Source organism: Nicotiana attenuata, chromosome 5, assembly GCF_001879085.1.
Source record: "Nicotiana attenuata strain UT chromosome 5, NIATTr2, whole genome shotgun sequence".
NCBI lineage: Eukaryota > Viridiplantae > Streptophyta > Magnoliopsida > Solanales > Solanaceae > Nicotiana > Nicotiana attenuata.
The window spans coordinates 5,506,100-5,524,426 of NC_031993.1; the positions used below are offsets into that span (position 1 = coordinate 5,506,100).

An 18,327-nucleotide genomic window follows, 5' to 3' on the forward strand; every position below is an offset into this window, starting at 1 on the left:
TGCAGGCCCCCTAACCCCAAACGACTTAGCTATCAAAGTAGACTCTGTCTACAATTCTGGGAACTGGGACTTCTCTTCAATCTCTATGGACATGCTTGGAAATATCTCCAACATGATCAAATCTATTTTCATCCCTCCCAATACGACCAAAGAGGATAGGCTAATATGGGGATTGACTCCAAGCGGGTCCTTCAACAACAAATCAGCCTATACCTTCCTTAGCAATAACAAAGAGTATTTGGGAAATGGGGAGGAAGAGACCTTCACTTGGATATGGAAATTGATAGCTCCTAACAAAGTTAAGAGCTTCATATGGCTCCTTGCCCAAAACAGGTTGCCTACTAGAGCCTACCTGCACAGAATTGGGGTTAACTGTAACCCCCAATGTTGCTTCTGTCAAAGAAATCAAGAAACAAGTGAGCACATTTTCTTTGAATGCACAAATGCAAGTCAATTCTAGTAGGAGTTACTATCAAAGACTTCTACTACAAGTAGACAGCTAAATCCCATTTTCTCAGCCCAACTATGGCCATCAACATGGAACAAGCTTAAGAACGCATACTTTAACAGAAGCATTCCTTGGGAGAACATCACTCCCTTCTATTTTTGGTGGCTAACTAGAAATCACAACCTCTTCAACAACAAAAAAGATAGCATCAGCACCACCAACACCATCTCAAAAGCAACAAAATACTTTATGTTGGTGAAGAATGGTGCCATCAAGAAGCCTTTTTCACACCAATGTGAAATGAGAGCGCCCTAGGAGAGGCCACTACAAACTAAACACGGATGGTGCTGCCAAGGGTAATCCAGGCATTGGAGGAATCAGTGGAGTATTCAGGAACCATAATGGGGATTGGATTATGGGGGATATGGAGAATATACCACATACCACCAATACCATGGCTGAGCTGAAAGCTCTCCTAAAAGGGCTACAACTAGCGGAGCAAAATGGATGGATCCTCTGGACATCAATGCTGACTCGGCTGAAATAATTCAGATGCTTCTCGCAAGTAACTTAACTTATGATCCTATGATTTGTGAATGCAGGTTGTTAATGCAAAGGATGGACAAGGTAACGGTGAGGCACACCTACAGGGAGCATAATAAGGTGGCCGATGTGCTGGCGAAAGAGGCAACAAAGTCATGTTTTTTGGGACGAACCAGCATACTAGCAGTTCCTCTGATGTTTGCAAATGATATATTTTGGGCAGACATCTTAGAAACTAAAGTTGTTAGAAAATTTTTGGCATGTAATATTAATACAGTTGAACAAAGCATCGCAGTATTGGGGGAATTACAGTACTCCGGCATAGACAATACTATGCATTGTATTTCCTAGTTTTTGTTATAAGCTTTATATATATATATATATATATATATATATATATATATNGTTTTCTCAGCTTATATTCGTTTTTATTTCTTTTGTTCTTCCTCCCACACATAAATTACACCTAATATATATATATATATATATATATATATATATATATATAAAATAAGAAATGTAGGTAATTTTTTTTATTAAAACGGAGGTCATTAAATTTGGTAAAATAAAATTAATTTCCTTAAGAATTAAATAGGATTCTCCGTTTATCAGGTAAGATGAAGCATATATCAAGCGTCATTACGGTACCATGAAACATCAAACAAGAACTAAAATTAGCATTAAAAGAAAAAGAGGATATAATAATTAGAAATGGAAATGGAAATGGATTGTGTATTTACTATGAAGCTCATCGAAGAGGAGGACATATTTAAATTTTTTAAAGAAATTTATTTAGTCTTTTCCTGTGTACTAAAAAATAGGTTCACCGCAAAATAGGTCTCTTAAATCACAAAAGAAAAACAAATTTATATTGAGATCATATAAAAAACTAACAATATTATTCCTTCTGTTTTAGTTTATATGATACTTTTTCTCATTTTGTAATATTGACTCAATTATAGTTTTATACCACTTTATAACTTTCAAGAAATTAAATTGATTAATCTATTCAACTTTTAAATTTGACATAATATTTTATCTATTAAGTGAAAGTTTCACTTCATTACTCTAATTTTTTTTTCATTATTACTAAACATTTATATTTAAGTGAAATTAACATTTTAAATACCATATCAAATTTTTACTAGAAATAGAAAATTCCTTTACATTTGGGCCTTGGATAGGATCCAGCAAGTCAGTCATTCCACCAAGCCCTCGTTGCATTTCCAAAACTCCGATCACATTCTGCAAAATCGCCGTCGATCTCCGCCCCCTTATCGCCGTAACAATGTTCCGACACGGTTCTCGATTCCTGACCAGAGCCACCACCACAATGAAGTGGCGCCGCCCATTTTCAACCGATCTGCCTGCGGAGTCCGTTGCAGATTCCAACTTCATCGAAGCTTGGAGGAAAGTAGTTCCAAATGTGGAACCACCTAAAACTCCATCTGCATTCATGGCTGCGAGGCCCGCTACACCGTCGTCGATTCCGTCTAAGCTCACTGTCAACTTTGTCCTTCCTTACTCCTCTGAACTCTCTGGTAAAGAGGTAATAATAATATGGAAAATTAGCTCTTCCTTTTGAATTTCCTCGTTTATGATGTGTTGATTTTCGATTTGAATTCGGAGTTTTAAGATACTAGTAGTCCTTAACTATTGATGATAAAGCATCTAAATTTTCGATTTGAATTCAGATTTTGATTGATAGAATTTATTGATTTGAAAATTATATTTCATAGTAATATTTATGATTGCTTAGTGGTAAATGAAGTAGGAGGAGAACCATGAGGTTTCAGGTTCAAATCTCACTTGAGGCAAAAATAATACTAGGTGATTTCCTTCCATTTGCCTAAGACCTGGTGGGCAGAGTTACTTGGTACCTGTGCATATGGTGGAAGGTAGCTGGTAGTCAAAGAAAAAATTGATTGCTTTCCAACGGTGATAGTGTAGTATAAAATAGAAGAAAGGGAGTAATAGACACCGTTGCGTATCAAAAAGAAGAAAAATAAGATAGGGAGTATTAGACTCCATCTAGATTCAAATGATTTGATGTTCATGAAGTGACACACAAGAATGTTATTTTGCATGCTTAAATTTGCATGAATTTCAACTTTTAATGTTGATGTTAAAGCAAGAGAGGTTCGAAAAGAGGTTCACTGCCACCTTCATAGCCTTAGTCAAGGGCGGATGCATTGTTAATGTTATGATTTCATCCGATCCCAGTAACTTTGGCTCTGATCCTGTATATGTGTTAATAAATTGGCTAAATAAGTACAAATAATAGATTTTCGAAGCCTGTAAATCTAATGTGGTGGGGTAGAATTCCGAACTCTAACGTATAAAGTTTAAATCTTGGATCCGTTTTTGGCCTTAATACCCAAAAGATTGAAGCTGTGAAGTTTAAAGGGATTTTAGGCGTATGTTTGATTGGAAGCATCTACAAGATTATCTCAAAGATATTGTCAGAAACTCAAAAAGGTGGTGCATAAGCTGGTGGATGATGCACATATGGCTTTTATAAGGGGAAGGAACATCCTGGATGTTGCACTAATTGCCAATGAATGCTTAAACACAAGACAAAAAAGGAACTTATTGTGAGTCCCGACTCCTGTGTAAGTTAGACATTGAGAAGGTCTCTGATAATGTTAATTCAAGTTTCCTTACTAATATGCTTAAGGAGGGATTTGATAGCAGATAGATTAGCTGGATAATTTTTTGTGTGAGCACTGTTTAGTGTTTACTGCTCTCTAATCATAAATGTAGTTCTCTTACCAATATGCTAAAGGAAATGGGATTTGATGGTAAATAGATTAGCTAGATAAGTTTTTGTGTGAGCACTTTTAAGTGCTCCGTAATGATAACTGGAGTTCCTGAAGGATTCTTTTCGATTTTAAGAAGGGTGAGACAGGGAGATCCCATCTCCTCCTCCCTATTCGTTTTAGTGATTGAAATATCAGCGGTATGTTGAAAGTGGCTAACATAAATGAAGGTTACAGGGATTTAGTATTAATGTAATATGGAATTCTCTCACTTATTGTAAGAAATGATATCCTCTTCCTTTGTGATGATCTAGTAGTCAATTAAGACATTTGAAGTTGATTCTAGTGGTATTTGAAGCAAACTCTGGTCTTCATATTAATTGGAGGAAAAACTCGTTCCCTTCCAATGAGGTGTGAAACAGTGTTAGTGCTAGTTTGGCTAGAATTCTGGGCTGTCTGACAGGGACTTTGCCTACTGTTGGGTCTTCCTTTTGGTGATAGACACTGAGCTGAAGAGATATGGCAGGGAGTGTTGGAAAGGTGTGAAAAGAGGGTTGCGAGCTGTAACAATCAATGCATTTCCTTTGGGGAAGATTAGTGATTAACGGTGTGCTGGATTCTCTACCAATTTATGTGAATTCTTGTTTCCTTTGTCAGCCTAGATTGAGATTCTGAGAAGATAATTGATAAAGTGAGAAGAGATTTCTTGTGGGCTGTGGCAAGGTGATAATGGAAGGAAGTCCTGTAACCTATTCAAATGGAGCACACTCTCCAAGAGTAAGAGAGATGGGCGATTGGAAATCAAAGATCTAGGGGTTTATTTATGAAGTGGTATTGGGATTGAGTTATGAAAAAGAGGCCTGAAAGAGAAATGTCATCAAGAACAAATATGGAATAGATGGTTAAATATTTAGATGAGTGGTCACATATCAAACCCATGAAATGACGTAGATCTCTAATGGTGTAAGTTTTTAAATGAGGTGATCACATACCTCAATATCAAGTTAGAATAATTAAAGGTTTTGGGTTCAAGTGTCGTTGCCGTAAAAAAATATTATCATGTGTTTGGTTCATGAAAAAGAATCAGACATGCACGTGAAAGTGTGTTGAAGATAAAATTAAGTAAATAAAAGTGCTCCATCTCTAACAGTTTAAGCTTTTAAGCGTGACAGTCACACGCGTTGTAGACATTTTACAATGTAAAGTTGGTCAAGTGGGGACTACACGTGTAGCTTGTGGGTAAATTGTTTTTTTGAGGGATCAACTGGATCAGAGGAAGTCTTTTATGGTAGTATAATGGGTCCAATTTTGCTTCATGAAGGTTACTAAAGTTGAAGCCTTTTTATCTTATTCTTGCTTAATAGTAATTTCATGCGAAAAATCCTTGTGAAATCTCCTTTTGAGGAATGAATTAGTTAGCAGTTATTGCTTTGGAAAAAGCAACTAATAATTTGTTCGTCCTTTTGTATAATTTAAATTTGGTTTAACTAAGAAGTTAATACTCTTTTTGCAAGGATGGCCTTCCTAAGGAACATTTATTTGCCTAATTCAGTTGATTAGTTTATGCTACAAGGGAATAATGCAACAAAATAATTATTCTACCGGTGGTACAATTATTTGAAACTTGAAGTGAAGAGATATCAGTGAATCTTCTGGATAACAACACAGTAATATAGCCGTTCAGTTGTATTAAGTTTCACAAGAATCTGATCAGCATGGAGTCTTGCTGCCTTTGACAAACTTCGTCCTTATTAAAATTTGGGCTAACTTTCAAGGGTGCTCCACAAATGGTTGATATATTCGAGGTTCTGACTGTAGTTGCATTAAGTTTAGCATTGTATACTGAACATTAATAAAACAGAGAAACATTTTGTTTCTCATTCAATGTTTCAACAGTTGTCAAATGATGCACAAAGACTTGTGTGAGGTGTAGTAGTATGCTCTTGAGGAATGTGCATGATTGGCTCTGGAAAATCTCATACAAGCTTTGATCATCCTCCCTTTTGCATTATATGCAGGTTGACATGGTTATAATCCCTGCAACTACGGGACAGATGGGTGTTTTACCTGGACATGTAGCGACGATTGCTGAGCTGAAGCCTGGTGTCTTATCCGTTCATGAAGGCAACGATGTGACCAAGTACTTTGTGAGTGGTGGATTTGCATTTGTTCATGCAAATTCTTTTGCTGATATAATTGCTGTTGAAGCTGTACCACTTGACCGCATCGATGCCAATTTGGTTCAAAAGGGCCTCGCTGAGTTTACACAGAAGCTAGGCACTGCCTCAACTGACGTAGAAAAAGCTGAAGCCCAGATTGGAGTTGATGTACACAGTGCCCTTAATGCTGCTCTCACTGGTTAAGCAACAAGCAGGGATACAATCTTTGTCCTTGTTCAATTTTCTTTTTTCCTTTGTGTCTGCTTGATCGACTTCTTCAGCCTTTTGCATAAGCTGATTTCCGACATATATTGTCTTGTTCAAGTATATGTGGAATACCTATTTTAAGTCATCACTTTAAATAAATGTTGCGTTAAGCTTTCCTTTTCAGCTGTATGCTAAACTGCAGTAATGAGAAATAGATTGTTTAAAAGCAATTGTGCAGTCGTCTCATGCTACCTGATTTTCAGTTCGGGTGTATTCTTTGTGTTGGTTTCCAGTTCTCACTCTGTCTGTTTGTTGCCGTTACAGAGCTTTACGTTACCGTTGCTTTACATAATTTATCTGTTTTAGATCCTAGCATTATCATTGTCTTGGACAAGCTTTCTTTAACAGTATGCCTCTGATGAGGCTTGGAAAATGAAACACATTTTAGCTTGACTTGATGTAATGTCAAGCAAATAAATTAATAAAGGCCAAATACATACACAATCCATTAAACTTGGCCCAATATTTCATTTTGGCACTCTAACTAACTCTTGTTCCATTTTGGCCCTCCAACTCCATTTTCTTTGTTCCACTTTAACACAAAAGCTCACTAGATTTAGTGTGTGATTTGCCTCCCCCTTTAGGCGTGTGAGGGACCATTTTTCAGCCAAATTTCCATGGCCAAATACATACACAACCCATTAAACTTGGCCCAATTTTTCATTTTGGCACTTTAACTCAGCCTTGTTCCATTTTGGCCCTCCAACCCCATTTCTTTTGTTCCACTTTGACACAAAAGCTGACTATTTTTCATACTCCTAACGTGGAGGCGGATCCAGAATTTAAATCATATGGATTCAATTTTAATGTTTTTAATATTGAAGCCATTATATTTTTAAAGTTATGGGTTTATATCTATTTTTTACAATTTTAATGAATTTTTACATACAAATTTTTACTCCGCGTCGAAATTTATCGGTTCAGTTGAACCCGTAGTTATTACTGAAAATATATACATAAAAATATTTTTTCCACGAGAGGGGGCAGAAAAAACGAAAAAATAATAATTTGAAATTACAAAAAAAAATGCGGGTGGTGGGGGTAGCAGCTGGGTATTTGTCCGCGCTGTATTTTTGCCTGGGATAAAAGTTTTTGTGTCAAAGTGGAACAAAAGAACCTATTATATTTTTAAATATTATGGGTTCATATCTATTTTTTTTACATTTTTAATGAATTTTTACATACAAATTTTTACTCTGCGTCGAAAGTTATGGGTTCAGTTGAACCTGTAGTTATTACTGAAAATATATTTTAAAAAAATATTTTTCCTCTGGATGTGGGCAGAAAAAAGGAAAAAACAAAATACTTTGAAATTACCAAAAAAAAATTTTGCGGGGGGGGAGGGGGGGGGAGGGGGGGAAGTGGGGTGGGGGGGGTAGCAGTTGGGTATTTGCACGCTCTACATTTTTACCTAGAGGGAAAAAATTTTGTGTTAAAGTGGAACAAAAAAAGTGGAATTGAAGGGCCAAAATGGAACAAGAGTTAGTTAGAGTGCCCAAATAAAATATTAGGCCAAGTTTAATGGGCTGTGTAGACAGCGTTGAAACTTAGTAGGAGGCGGACGTCCAAAGTGAATTTGAAGGTAAAAAGAGGCCTTTATTTACCTATTTCCCTTTTTCTTTTTCTATTATATCTAGCACCAATTTCATTCAAGTCTAAGTAAAGCATCAAAATTACGCTGTTCATAAACCTTCGCTAGATTTTACTATTATACTATTACATTACAACAACAATCCACTGTAATCCCACAAGTGGGGTCTGGGGAGGGTAGGATGTATGCAGCCTTACCCCTAATCCGGAAGGGTACATAGATTGTTTTCGAACCCTCGGCTAAAGAAAAGACGGAATGCACTGAAAGCAAGTAATATTATACTATTACATTATTTCTGCCATTTCCAGCTGCTAAGGAAACAGAAACAATACAACAACAACAAACAATCCAATGGGATCCCGCGAGTGGGGTTTGGGAAGGGTAATGTGTATGCAGACGTTATCCCTACCTTGGGGAGGCAGAGAGGCTGTTTCCGAAATATCATCGGCTTGAGAGGAAGAATAGAAACAAGCAAATATTCACAACAAGGCCAGGAAAAGCTACCAACAACATATGAACCGGAAAAAAATGAAATGAGAAAGAAGGATATATGAGTATATCTTTAACAAATATCATTCTGCCTCAGAATATGTACTTTCAACATTCATCTCCCTGCATATATTGCAGTACATTCAATTGACACAGCTATTTTTGATTCAAGAATCAATTCATTTCCTAAAGTGTCAACTGTCAACACTGTAAGTTATACCAAGACAAATTAAACTGTGTTCATTGAGAGGGAAAGATACAAAGAAAAAGAAAGGAAAGAGGGGAAGGAAATTTAGCAATACAGAGGTTAAAACAACTGCAAACGCAAGGAGACCCAAAGTACATGAAAACCAGAGGTAGCTAATGTTGCTAAAGATGTTATAACACGAATGGTTTGGTGTACACATCAAATGGCTCAGTAGCAGTCAACTGCGGCTCCTGCAACCAAAAGGCAAATTATTTATTATTTTCGGGAAAATGACACTGTATAGCCGCTCTCAAAATAATAGCCAAAGAAATGTATATTTTTTGTATATATATACATTCTGTATGTTATATACAAAAACTATACAAAATTTATACACTTTTTCGGCTACCGAACGTAAATAGTTTCTGGCGCGGGCTAAAAGTGCAAAAAGCCCTTTATTTTCTGGAAATAGATCAATTTAATCTTCATTCCTTTTACATTTAAAGGACAATTCAGTTCCAACAAAATGTATTATAAGCTAAAATTAAAGTTACCTGTCTCATCCCAATGCCAATGCTTCCTCCATTAATAAGCATTGTGAGAAGAGATGTGACAATTTTGCCTCCTACATCACCACCAGAATTGTGAATGGAAGATCTAATTGCATTCAGAATACTCCCATAAGTTGTTCCTTGTCCACGTTCAATTGCTTGGATAAAAGAAAAAGTCATTGCACCAGTTGAAGTGACCTTAGACAAACTCTGTTATCAATTAATAAGTCATTCTATTAGCTTACTTAGGTTAATTCAAAGAAAATCAAAAGTTAGGATGTTAAAAGGATTTTACATCTGTATCTGAAGAATTTTGATGATCGTCGCAACCACTGAAAGATATGACTTCTCCACCACTTGTTCCTTTCCATACTCCTGAAGGAGGACGATGATCTTCCCACACATATCGTCCAGTACTGTATCCATAAAACTCTCTTATATCACTTAATTGAAGGGAGAGTTAAATTTGTTGGGATTGAAATAATCAGGTGTCATGGCAAAATTTTCTGGCATTATATATTTATGTGATTTATAGGCATATCTGAGTGCTTATTTGCTACAAAATTAGTTTTATGACATCGGTACAACAAATTAAAAGTTGAAAGATCATCCGTGTATTTAACGGGATAAAATCAGAAATAGCCATATTATGATTGGTAATTGAAAAATATCCATAATTTCAAAAGTAATTGAAATTTAACAACTTATCATGTAATAAAGATAAAATCTGAACAAAAACACTCTTAAAAATCTTGAGATATTCCGGCATAATATGTTGCAGTTCAAATTTTTTACATATGAGCTTCCAGTATAATATGCTGAAATTTTATAACGGAAAAGGGTCTGATATATCCCTGTACTGTGGTAAATTGTTTAAAATTATCCCCCATTATACTATTGGGCCATAAAAGTCCCTACCGTCCAATTATCCTAACAAATCTGCCCTTACTTTGACGGAGGTGCCACGTGGCATCCATCCTTGCCTCTTTTTAAATCTGGGCACATAAGAGACGACCCGCTCCATGAAACCCACCAACCCATAACCCATTTCTAAACCAAATAATACCCATTTCGTCCATTTCATTTTCCTGTTTCATTTTCTTCTCTCACTAACTATCTAGAACATGAAAATACTCTCCAGCTTTGTCCATTTCATTTTCGGATTAAGTTTGAACTCTTTCCCCACATCAACAAATGTGCAAGCCACATGTATTGCTCTCTGCTAGTTTTTTTTAATGAATTTGTTAGCTTGGTACTTATTTCTTTTGTTAAAACAAAACAGAAGACAGTAGGGCAACATATTCACTTGTGTGGCAGATGCCTCTTCCTGATTTTTCAAATGAAACATCAAAAGCAATAAAATCACTAGAAGAGAATATATCTCTCTCTATCTATCTATATACTCTCTCTCTCTCTAGATGCTGTTCGACCTTCAATGGCTTTTCCTCTCGACCTTATGATGATTCTACAATCTAAAGGTTCAAAAATTATTTTTTAATATTTTTAGGCCGTTCCTATTTCATTTCTCTGTTTTTGTTCCGTTTTTAGACCTTAAATTTGTTTTTCTATTTTGGTTTTCGTTTTATTGGGATTCTTCACTAAATCGGTTGTTCTTCCGCTTCTCCGACATTTGGATTTTTGTTTTTTTAAGTTTTAGAAATTTATTTTGGAGAACAAGAGTAACATCTATTAATCAAATAGTAATCTCTATTCAGGAGATATGTATGTATGTTTTTGAATTTTTTGTTACACCAATATGCAATATAAAAATATCTCTTTGGTTTATAAATGGGTTATGGGTTGGTGGGTTTCATGGAGCGGGTCATCTCTTATGTGCCCAAATTTAAAAAGAGGCAAGGATGGATGCCACGTGGCACCTCCGTTAAACTAAGGGTAGATTTGTTAGGATAGTTGGACGGTAGGGACTTTTATGGCCCAATAGTATAACGAGAGATAATCTTAAACAATTTATCATAGTACATGGATATATCAGACCCTTTTTCGATTTTATAATGTGTTTGAGTTCCATCATAATATGCTGGAAGTTTATATATGCAGGAGCTCTATAATCCCGCATATTATGCTGGAACTTTTCGTGTGCTGGAGTTCCAACATAGTATGCTGGAAGTTTATACACAAGAGCTCTATAATCCAGCATATTATGCTGAAAGTTTCCGTGTTTCAGCAAAACAATGGCTATTTTTCAATGACTTTGCAAAGGCTGGTTGTTTTTTAAGTCCAAAAACTGGCTAGCCTGTGCTATTTTTACGTATTTAACTCTTCTCTACTCTAGTATCTACTATCCTACTAAACAAAAGTATTAGCAAGAAACAAAAATGTAGTGTTGCAGACCTGTCCATTCTACAAAGGAACGGCAAATCAAGCATAGTTCCACTGTGACAAGCATCTATTATGGCATGAAGCTTCGCTCCAGGAGGAAGTGGCTTAACGAGTGTTGCATTTAGTTCGTCATCAATAATCGTACCCTGTGTTTTAAAATCCAAAGGGCAAAGCGTTTCGTCATAACCATCAACTTCATCGCCATTGTAATTCCTTTGCTGTAAACCATGACCAGAAAAATGGAACACCAGAGAATCCCCTGCTTGAACTCCTTGCATAAGCCAGTACATTGCTGTTCTTATATTATGTTTAGTTGGAATCTTGTAGGGATCTCTTTCTTCTTCTGTAAAATGGAAATTTGAAATTAGACCTCCATATAGGGCAAAAAGGGCAGCCCGGTGGACTAAACTCCCGCTATGCACGGGGTCCGGGAAAGTGCCGGACCACAAGGGTTTATTGTATGCAGCCTTACCCTGCATTTCTGCAAGAGGTTATTTTTACGGCTCGAACCCGTAACTTCCTGGTCACATGGCAGCAACTTTTCCGGCTACGCTAAGGCTCCCCTTCTAGACCTCCAAGTAGAACAACAACAACAACAACAACAACAACAACAAAAAGAACGACCCAGTAAAATTCCACATGTGGGGTCTGGGGAGGGTAGTGTGTACACAGACCTTACCCCTACCCCGATGGGGCAGAGAGAGAGGGGCTGTTTCCGATAGACCCTCGGCTCAAGAAGACGGAAAAGACGAGAAGAGATAGTATATCAGTACCGTCAACAGAAACCATAGACCTCCAAATAGAAAATGTAATAAAATTCGACAAACTAACAATGAAAAAAATGGTTTGTACAAACAAGAGTTTAAACTCTATGCACTAATGGTATAAAAACTATATACATAATCAGGTCACTTAAAACGTAATTACAAGTAACTTTATTTAATAAGTATTAAACTATAATAAACGATGACAATATTAAATTATACCAAGAATATAAAAGTTCTTTACACCGTCGTGCATAGAACTTAAAATCCTACTAATTTACACAAAGGCTTTGAAGAAGAACAAAATAATGAAATTTTTAAGTAGCTTTACACATTTTTAATTGGTGCACTTTCTTTATGAAAACTGTGATTGAAGAAAGCTACAAAGGCATCTTAAATTAATTCTTTAGGGAAATTATTTTATAATGTGTTAATGGGACAATAATATAATGAAATTCTATAGCAAAATACAATTATCATACTCTCTATGAATCAGATGCCTAGTTCAAGTGGAATTGCGCATCAAAGAATCCATTAGGTTGGATTAAATTAATAGCTGAAACGCTAAAAGACTATTTGCATTTAGGATTACATTAAATTATATATACTGTCAATTTCAAAATTGAATATGTATAGTTTTATACCGTCAATATATAGAACTTAAACTTTATATTTGAAAATTAACCCTTTGTTTTGAAAGTAGGCGAGGACAAAGATTTTAACTTATACTCGGGGAATATATTCCAGCAGAAAACGACCCATTGGACCATACAGAAAAAGTAGGATTTAATTTATATACATTGACAACGTGAGCCGAGGGTCTTTAGAAAACACTCTCTCTACCTTCTCAAAGTAGGGGTAAGATCTGCATATATATTATTCTCCCCAGAACTCATTTGTTGAACTATAATGGATACGTTCTTGTTGTTGTTATACACGGACAATGAAAATAGTCAGTATATATACATTTTAACCTGTTATAATAGGTAACCCGCCTTATTCTTCATGCTGTTAATTGCTTGTAGTCATCATTTGGTCATTTGCTAAAAGTAAAATTTCTTTTATATTGTCTTTGGGCTCACCCATAAACGATGCTTTAAGGCCCATTAGGATTATTAGTCAACCCTAATATTCTTTATATAAGTATACCTAAAATGTACAATAAAATATACTTTCTGCAGTATTTTTTTACTCTCTTTTCTTTTAATTACAGTTAGGGTTTAGATTGTGGAATAGGGGGTTGCTCCGAAATATCGTGACAATCACCACCGATTAGTGATTCCAGCTGCGGTTTCTTCCGCTTCCGCTACGCGAACAAGTTCTCGATTTACGAATTACAAGCAATCTAATGTATGTAGATTACCGTGTTCCTTCCATCTATGTATAAAAGTTAAACTCGATAGTTAAAGTAATAAGGAGAGAAAGAATGTTTTACCAGTGAGCATGAGAACAGAATCTTGAGGAAACTTGAATCGATTGACAAGCAAATACTTCATACATTTAGCATCATTGAGACAGCCCTTAAGCTCATTCTTGGTCTTTTTATACGTAATACCAATGATCAAAGCTCTTTTTCGGCCAAAAGGCGAAGGGAGTTGATTACTAGAAGGTGTACGACGGCCATAGGAAGAAAAGGTCTGAGCAATGTGGTGGTTTTTGTAGGCAAGTAGCTGTAGCCGGCCGCCGATGCGAGTGACTGCACGGCGGGCGGCACAGCGCATGCACTGAGCACCATGTGGAAGTTGTAATAACGTTGTATGGCAGTTCGGACAGTCCATTTTTTAATGAAGAAAACAAAACGGAATGAAGTTTGTTAGTATAATAGTATAGTCTTATTGTTTGCAGACTATTGTAAGAAGTGAAATGCAATTGTTTCTGGCGAAGCAGATGTTTAGATGTAGGAATGATTGTGTGTTGGTAGGAAGGAGAGCAGGGGATGATTCCAATTGTGGAGTGAGTGGCTTCTATTTATTACTCACGTCTCTCATGTTATACCGAGCGAGGAGCTTAAGAAAAAAGAAAAAAAAAAAGCAGCCCGGTGTACTAAGCTCCCGCGAGGTTCGAAGAAGGGTCAGTTTACAAGGGTCTATCGTACGCAACTGTTAGGTGTTTGTCCAGATTTTCTTACTATATTTAGTTTTCCTATTTGTTGAAGGAAAGGGCAACATGTTTACCTTAATTGGGTTTTCCTTTTTGTAAAAGGAAATTATAGATCTCCAATATTTGGCTAGTCCTTTTTCTTGTAGAAAAATGTTTGGACTTCTATAAATTGAGGATCCCTCCTTCTCATTCAGTAGCATCCACAATGTAGCAATAGGGGGCTTGAGAGTCTTGTTTAGGGGGAGAACTTTACGGGACAAGTGTTAGTGTGTCACTTGTGTTTGCCTCTTCGTGAGGTTGTTCTCTCAATATTTTGTACTCTCTTTTATTATAGTGGATTGCTCATCTCCGTCGTGGGCGTAGGTCAGTTGACCGAACCACGTTAAATGTTTGTGTCACTTTTGGTAGATTTCTCTTTGTTCTGTGATTTATCGTCGTTCAACGTTTGCTTTGCTAGATTCCGCATGACACCTGATTTTTCGGTCCTAACAGCAACTTTACCCTACATTTCTACAGGAGGCTATTTCCACAGTTCGAACCCGTAGCCTCCTGATCACATGACATCAAAATTTAGAATTTAAAATATAACAAAACATTTTAATGGTTATAAAGTTATGTCATTACGGGTTAAATGAAATGTTTAAATTAAATTATTCCTCAATATTGAAATGCCCTTTTTTTTGGGACACATGAAAAAAAATGCACTTACATAAAATGGAATAGAGGAAATATATGGTCTTTTTTTGGGTTTCCCATTCGGTGCGCGGTATTTTTATAGGGGCCTAACTAAGTTCAAATTCGCGCAGAAAAGTTTCACATTGGGAGGTAAAATGCTCACTAACAAAGGTGATTCCATAGACAAGGTTCGAATTCGAAACGTCTGATTAAGGATAAAGGAGTATTTATCACTTCACTACGACCCTTATTGGTGAGAAAATATGTTCTAAAACAAACGCATTAAAAACAAAGTGCATGTATCTCTTACTTTTACACTCTGTTTGGATCATTGTTCCCTATCGTTTTATAATGTATTGTATTGTATTGTATCGTATTGTACCGTATCGTTTTATGAATACAATGTTTGGATAGATTGTATTGTTTGTTATTGTTAAATAATATTTTGTGTTTGATTTGACTGTATCGTACTGTATTGTAACTGATAAGTTTACTAAAATACCCTCAATTGTTTTAATATTAAATTTATCAAAATTATGTATAAAAATAATTTTATAAAACAAAACAGAAGAAGGCAAAACACAATAAGAAAGCAGAAAAAAGGAGCGAGACAGAAAAAGGCAAAACAAAGGAGCACAACTAATTAGAATTGAGTTACAAGCAAATTAGGAGAAAAAAATAAAACAGGAGGCAACAAAACACCTTTAACATTGGTCTGGAAAAAAATAAAGTAGGTTATAAGTTGGAGATTTGGAGCTAAAAAAAAAAAAAAATAAAGGGTAAAATAGAATTATGGAGTAATAAGTTAGGGCATAATTGGAAAGAAAAATAGGAAACAATCCCACCACACCAAATTGGTTGTTTCAAAATAGGGGACTTTTCATTGTTCCGGAACAATGGATTTAACAATACAATACAACTAATTATAATGAAACAATCAAAACAAATATTGTTTTGGGATAACAATACAATACAATACAACGAAGAACAACCATCCAAACAAACTGTTAAGTTTGAGTTGACAATTGCACCCAAAAGCGATGATTTACTTGTCCCCTCAGAAAGTTACATAACAAGACAGTGAAATCTTGCAAACTAGACAACAAAGTGGCTAAGGAAAAAAATTCTCAGCCCTTAATTACTTTTAAAGTACTTTTTTCTTATTGGATTTAGCTGTGAAACAGCCTTGAAATAACAGTATATTGGAGTTGGCAAAAGTACAGTAAGCGTAAAACTTTTTAAACAGTCAATAGGCACAATTTAGTTGCGCTATAAACTTTAATATTCCATTTGTCCTAAACAAAAATAATATTTTTTGGATTTCGAGAGTTAGGCTACTTAATTTTGATCATGAAATCAGTCATAGACAACAAAGTGGCAAGGAAAAATAATTGGATTTCGAGAGTTAGGCTACTTAATTTTAATCATGAAATCAGTCATAAAATTTTTAAGTTTTTAAAATAAAATTTAAAATTTATATATTTAAAATTACATAAAGACTCTGCCCTATCGGGGCAGGGGTAAGCTCTGCGTACACATTACCCTACCCAAACCCCACTATGTGGAATTTTACTGGGTAGTTGTTGTTGTTGTTGTTACATAAAGAATATTATAAATTACAATAATTAACAAATTAAAATATTTAAAAGGTTTAAAGAAAATCGTGATGAAAAACAATTTATTTGACTCCCGAAAACCTAAAAGTATCATTCTTTATGGGACCGATAGAATGGTCATCTGGAAAAGAAGAAAATGTAGGCATGTTCTTCGAGTAGTTCCCTATACTGCAATATTTTTATATTGTCACTTTTTTATCTCTAAACGTGTCACTGTTTTCCAATATGTGGGAGAAAAACATTTTATATATTTGGCGAGAAAAGAATAGGAAAAACTTGTTTTAAAAGTGCGATTTTTGAGTTCCATTTTCACTTAACTTTCTTAGTCTTTGTCATAGATTCCACCTATATCACCCACCATGAAATATACGCTTTTAATTAATAGCTAGAACAATATTCCATTTTGACAAATATGCTCCCTCTAGTATCAATATGAAGAATCCAGCTATCATTAAGATTATATATATCCCCCAATATTTATGTGAATTAAAACAAAACTGTTCAGTATTGAGGTTTTGATGATTAACAAAGTGTGTTTAAATGCAATGATTCAAAGAACCAGGTCCTCAAGCTGCTTAACTGTTCTAAGAACCAGCTACTCAGGATAAAGGACCAGTTCCTCTAGTTGATGATTGTACGTCTGTACAAGACAGTAACTTTATCTCAAAGTTACCCAAGCCCGAATTTGGTGGAAGAAGGCTGCTACATGTGATAAGGGTTGTTGCTCAAGAAGATATTGATAATTCAGTCAGAGACAAGAGTCCCAAAGCTTGTGGAACCCCTTGGAACAATAGGAGTCCTATCAAAGGAGAAGCTGACTATGTACAGGACTCCTAGAAGATCTCAAGTCTATGCGTTTAAATACTATCTACTTTGGACTTCTGATTTTATCCTTTTACACATCAACTGAAGAATCATATGTTGTTCACCCTAGTCGAGTACTTGTATTGTATTCTTCTTGAGTCAGTCTAGCAAATGTGTTTAAAGAAATCGAGTTGTAATAAAGTATCACAAACAATTACTGAGTTGGAGTGAATGATTAATTTACAAGTTGGAGTAACTTGTAAATCAAATAGTCTTAGTAGGAGTATTGAATTACAGTCTTGTAATTGATACATTTTTGGCTTATTGTTCTAGTGGAGTTGAAGTTGAAAATCCTACATAGTAGGTCGTGGTTTTTGCACCTTTTGAGCCGGGTGATTTTCCACATAAAAACTGTTGCGTTTACTTTACTTCAAGTTTAAGGAACACGGTAAATAGCCAAGTTGTTTAGTAAATCATACAAGCACTCAAACTAACAATTGGTATCAGAGCGGATTCTTTCACACACACGGTTAACACCTACGGAGATCTTGGAAGCAAGATGCATGCTCCAGCCGGAATTAATGAAGGACAATCAACTACCAGACCAACCCTGTTCAATGGAAAATATTACAGTTGGTGGAAAGCAAGAATGAAAGACTTCCTAACAGCAGAAGACTATGAACTATGAACCATAGTGAATTGACTCCCACTAAACAAAATGCACAAAATGAAACAGTTCCTAAGGACCCCTATGAATTTGTGGCATCTGAAAGTACAAGGGGGGGGGGGGGGTGAATTGTATATTTTTAAACTTAATCTCTGTTAGTTGACTGGTTTATCGATTAGTCGACTAGATGCAATAAACTAACAGTTGTAATAGCAGAATGTAAAATGCAGAAAGTAAATGCAGGAATTAAAGACACCGGAATTTTTATACTGGTTCGGATTCAATGTGAATCCTAGTCCAGTCCCCTTGGGTTGCAAGAGAGTTCTCTTTAGTAAATGCGTTTCTTCGAGTACAATGGAAATGACGT

At 35.7% G+C, this 18,327-nt stretch overlaps 2 protein-coding genes across 2 annotated transcripts; one reads left to right on the forward strand and one right to left on the reverse strand.

The window, feature by feature from the left end:
* Positions 2,152-6,367, forward strand: LOC109225218 (ATP synthase subunit delta', mitochondrial). The gene is made up of 2 exons (XM_019389813.1): positions 2,152-2,540; positions 5,769-6,367. The coding sequence occupies exons 1-2, from the start codon at positions 2,280-2,282 to the stop codon at positions 6,111-6,113; spliced, it is 606 nt and encodes a 201-aa protein (XP_019245358.1). The 5' UTR covers positions 2,152-2,279; the 3' UTR covers positions 6,114-6,367.
* On the reverse strand, positions 8,325-14,038 carry LOC109225219 (metacaspase-1-like). The gene is made up of 5 exons (XM_019389814.1): positions 13,534-14,038; positions 11,347-11,677; positions 9,290-9,410; positions 8,998-9,204; positions 8,325-8,694 (listed from the first exon to the last, which is right to left on the reverse strand). Exons 1-5 carry the CDS (start codon positions 13,874-13,876, stop codon positions 8,635-8,637), a joined length of 1,062 nt encoding a protein of 353 aa, XP_019245359.1. The 5' UTR covers positions 13,877-14,038; the 3' UTR covers positions 8,325-8,634.

Bases quoted from the DNA above. Each gene is read 5' to 3' on its own strand.
- LOC109225218 (XM_019389813.1), top strand. From the start codon at position 2,280: ATGTTCCGACACGGTTCTCGATTCCTGACCAGAGCCACCACCACAATG. The intron at 2,541-5,768 runs GTAATAATAATA...CATTATATGCAG, and splicing joins CTGAACTCTCTGGTAAAGAG to GTTGACATGGTTATAATCCC.
- LOC109225219 (XM_019389814.1), bottom strand. From the start codon at position 13,876: ATGGACTGTCCGAACTGCCATACAACGTTATTACAACTTCCACATGGT. The intron at 11,678-13,533 runs GTAAAACATTCT...TCCATTTTACAG, and splicing joins TTCTGTTCTCATGCTCACTG to AAGAAGAAAGAGATCCCTAC. The intron at 8,695-8,997 runs GTAACTTTAATT...TTTTGGTTGCAG, and splicing joins TTGGCATTGGGATGAGACAG to GAGCCGCAGTTGACTGCTAC.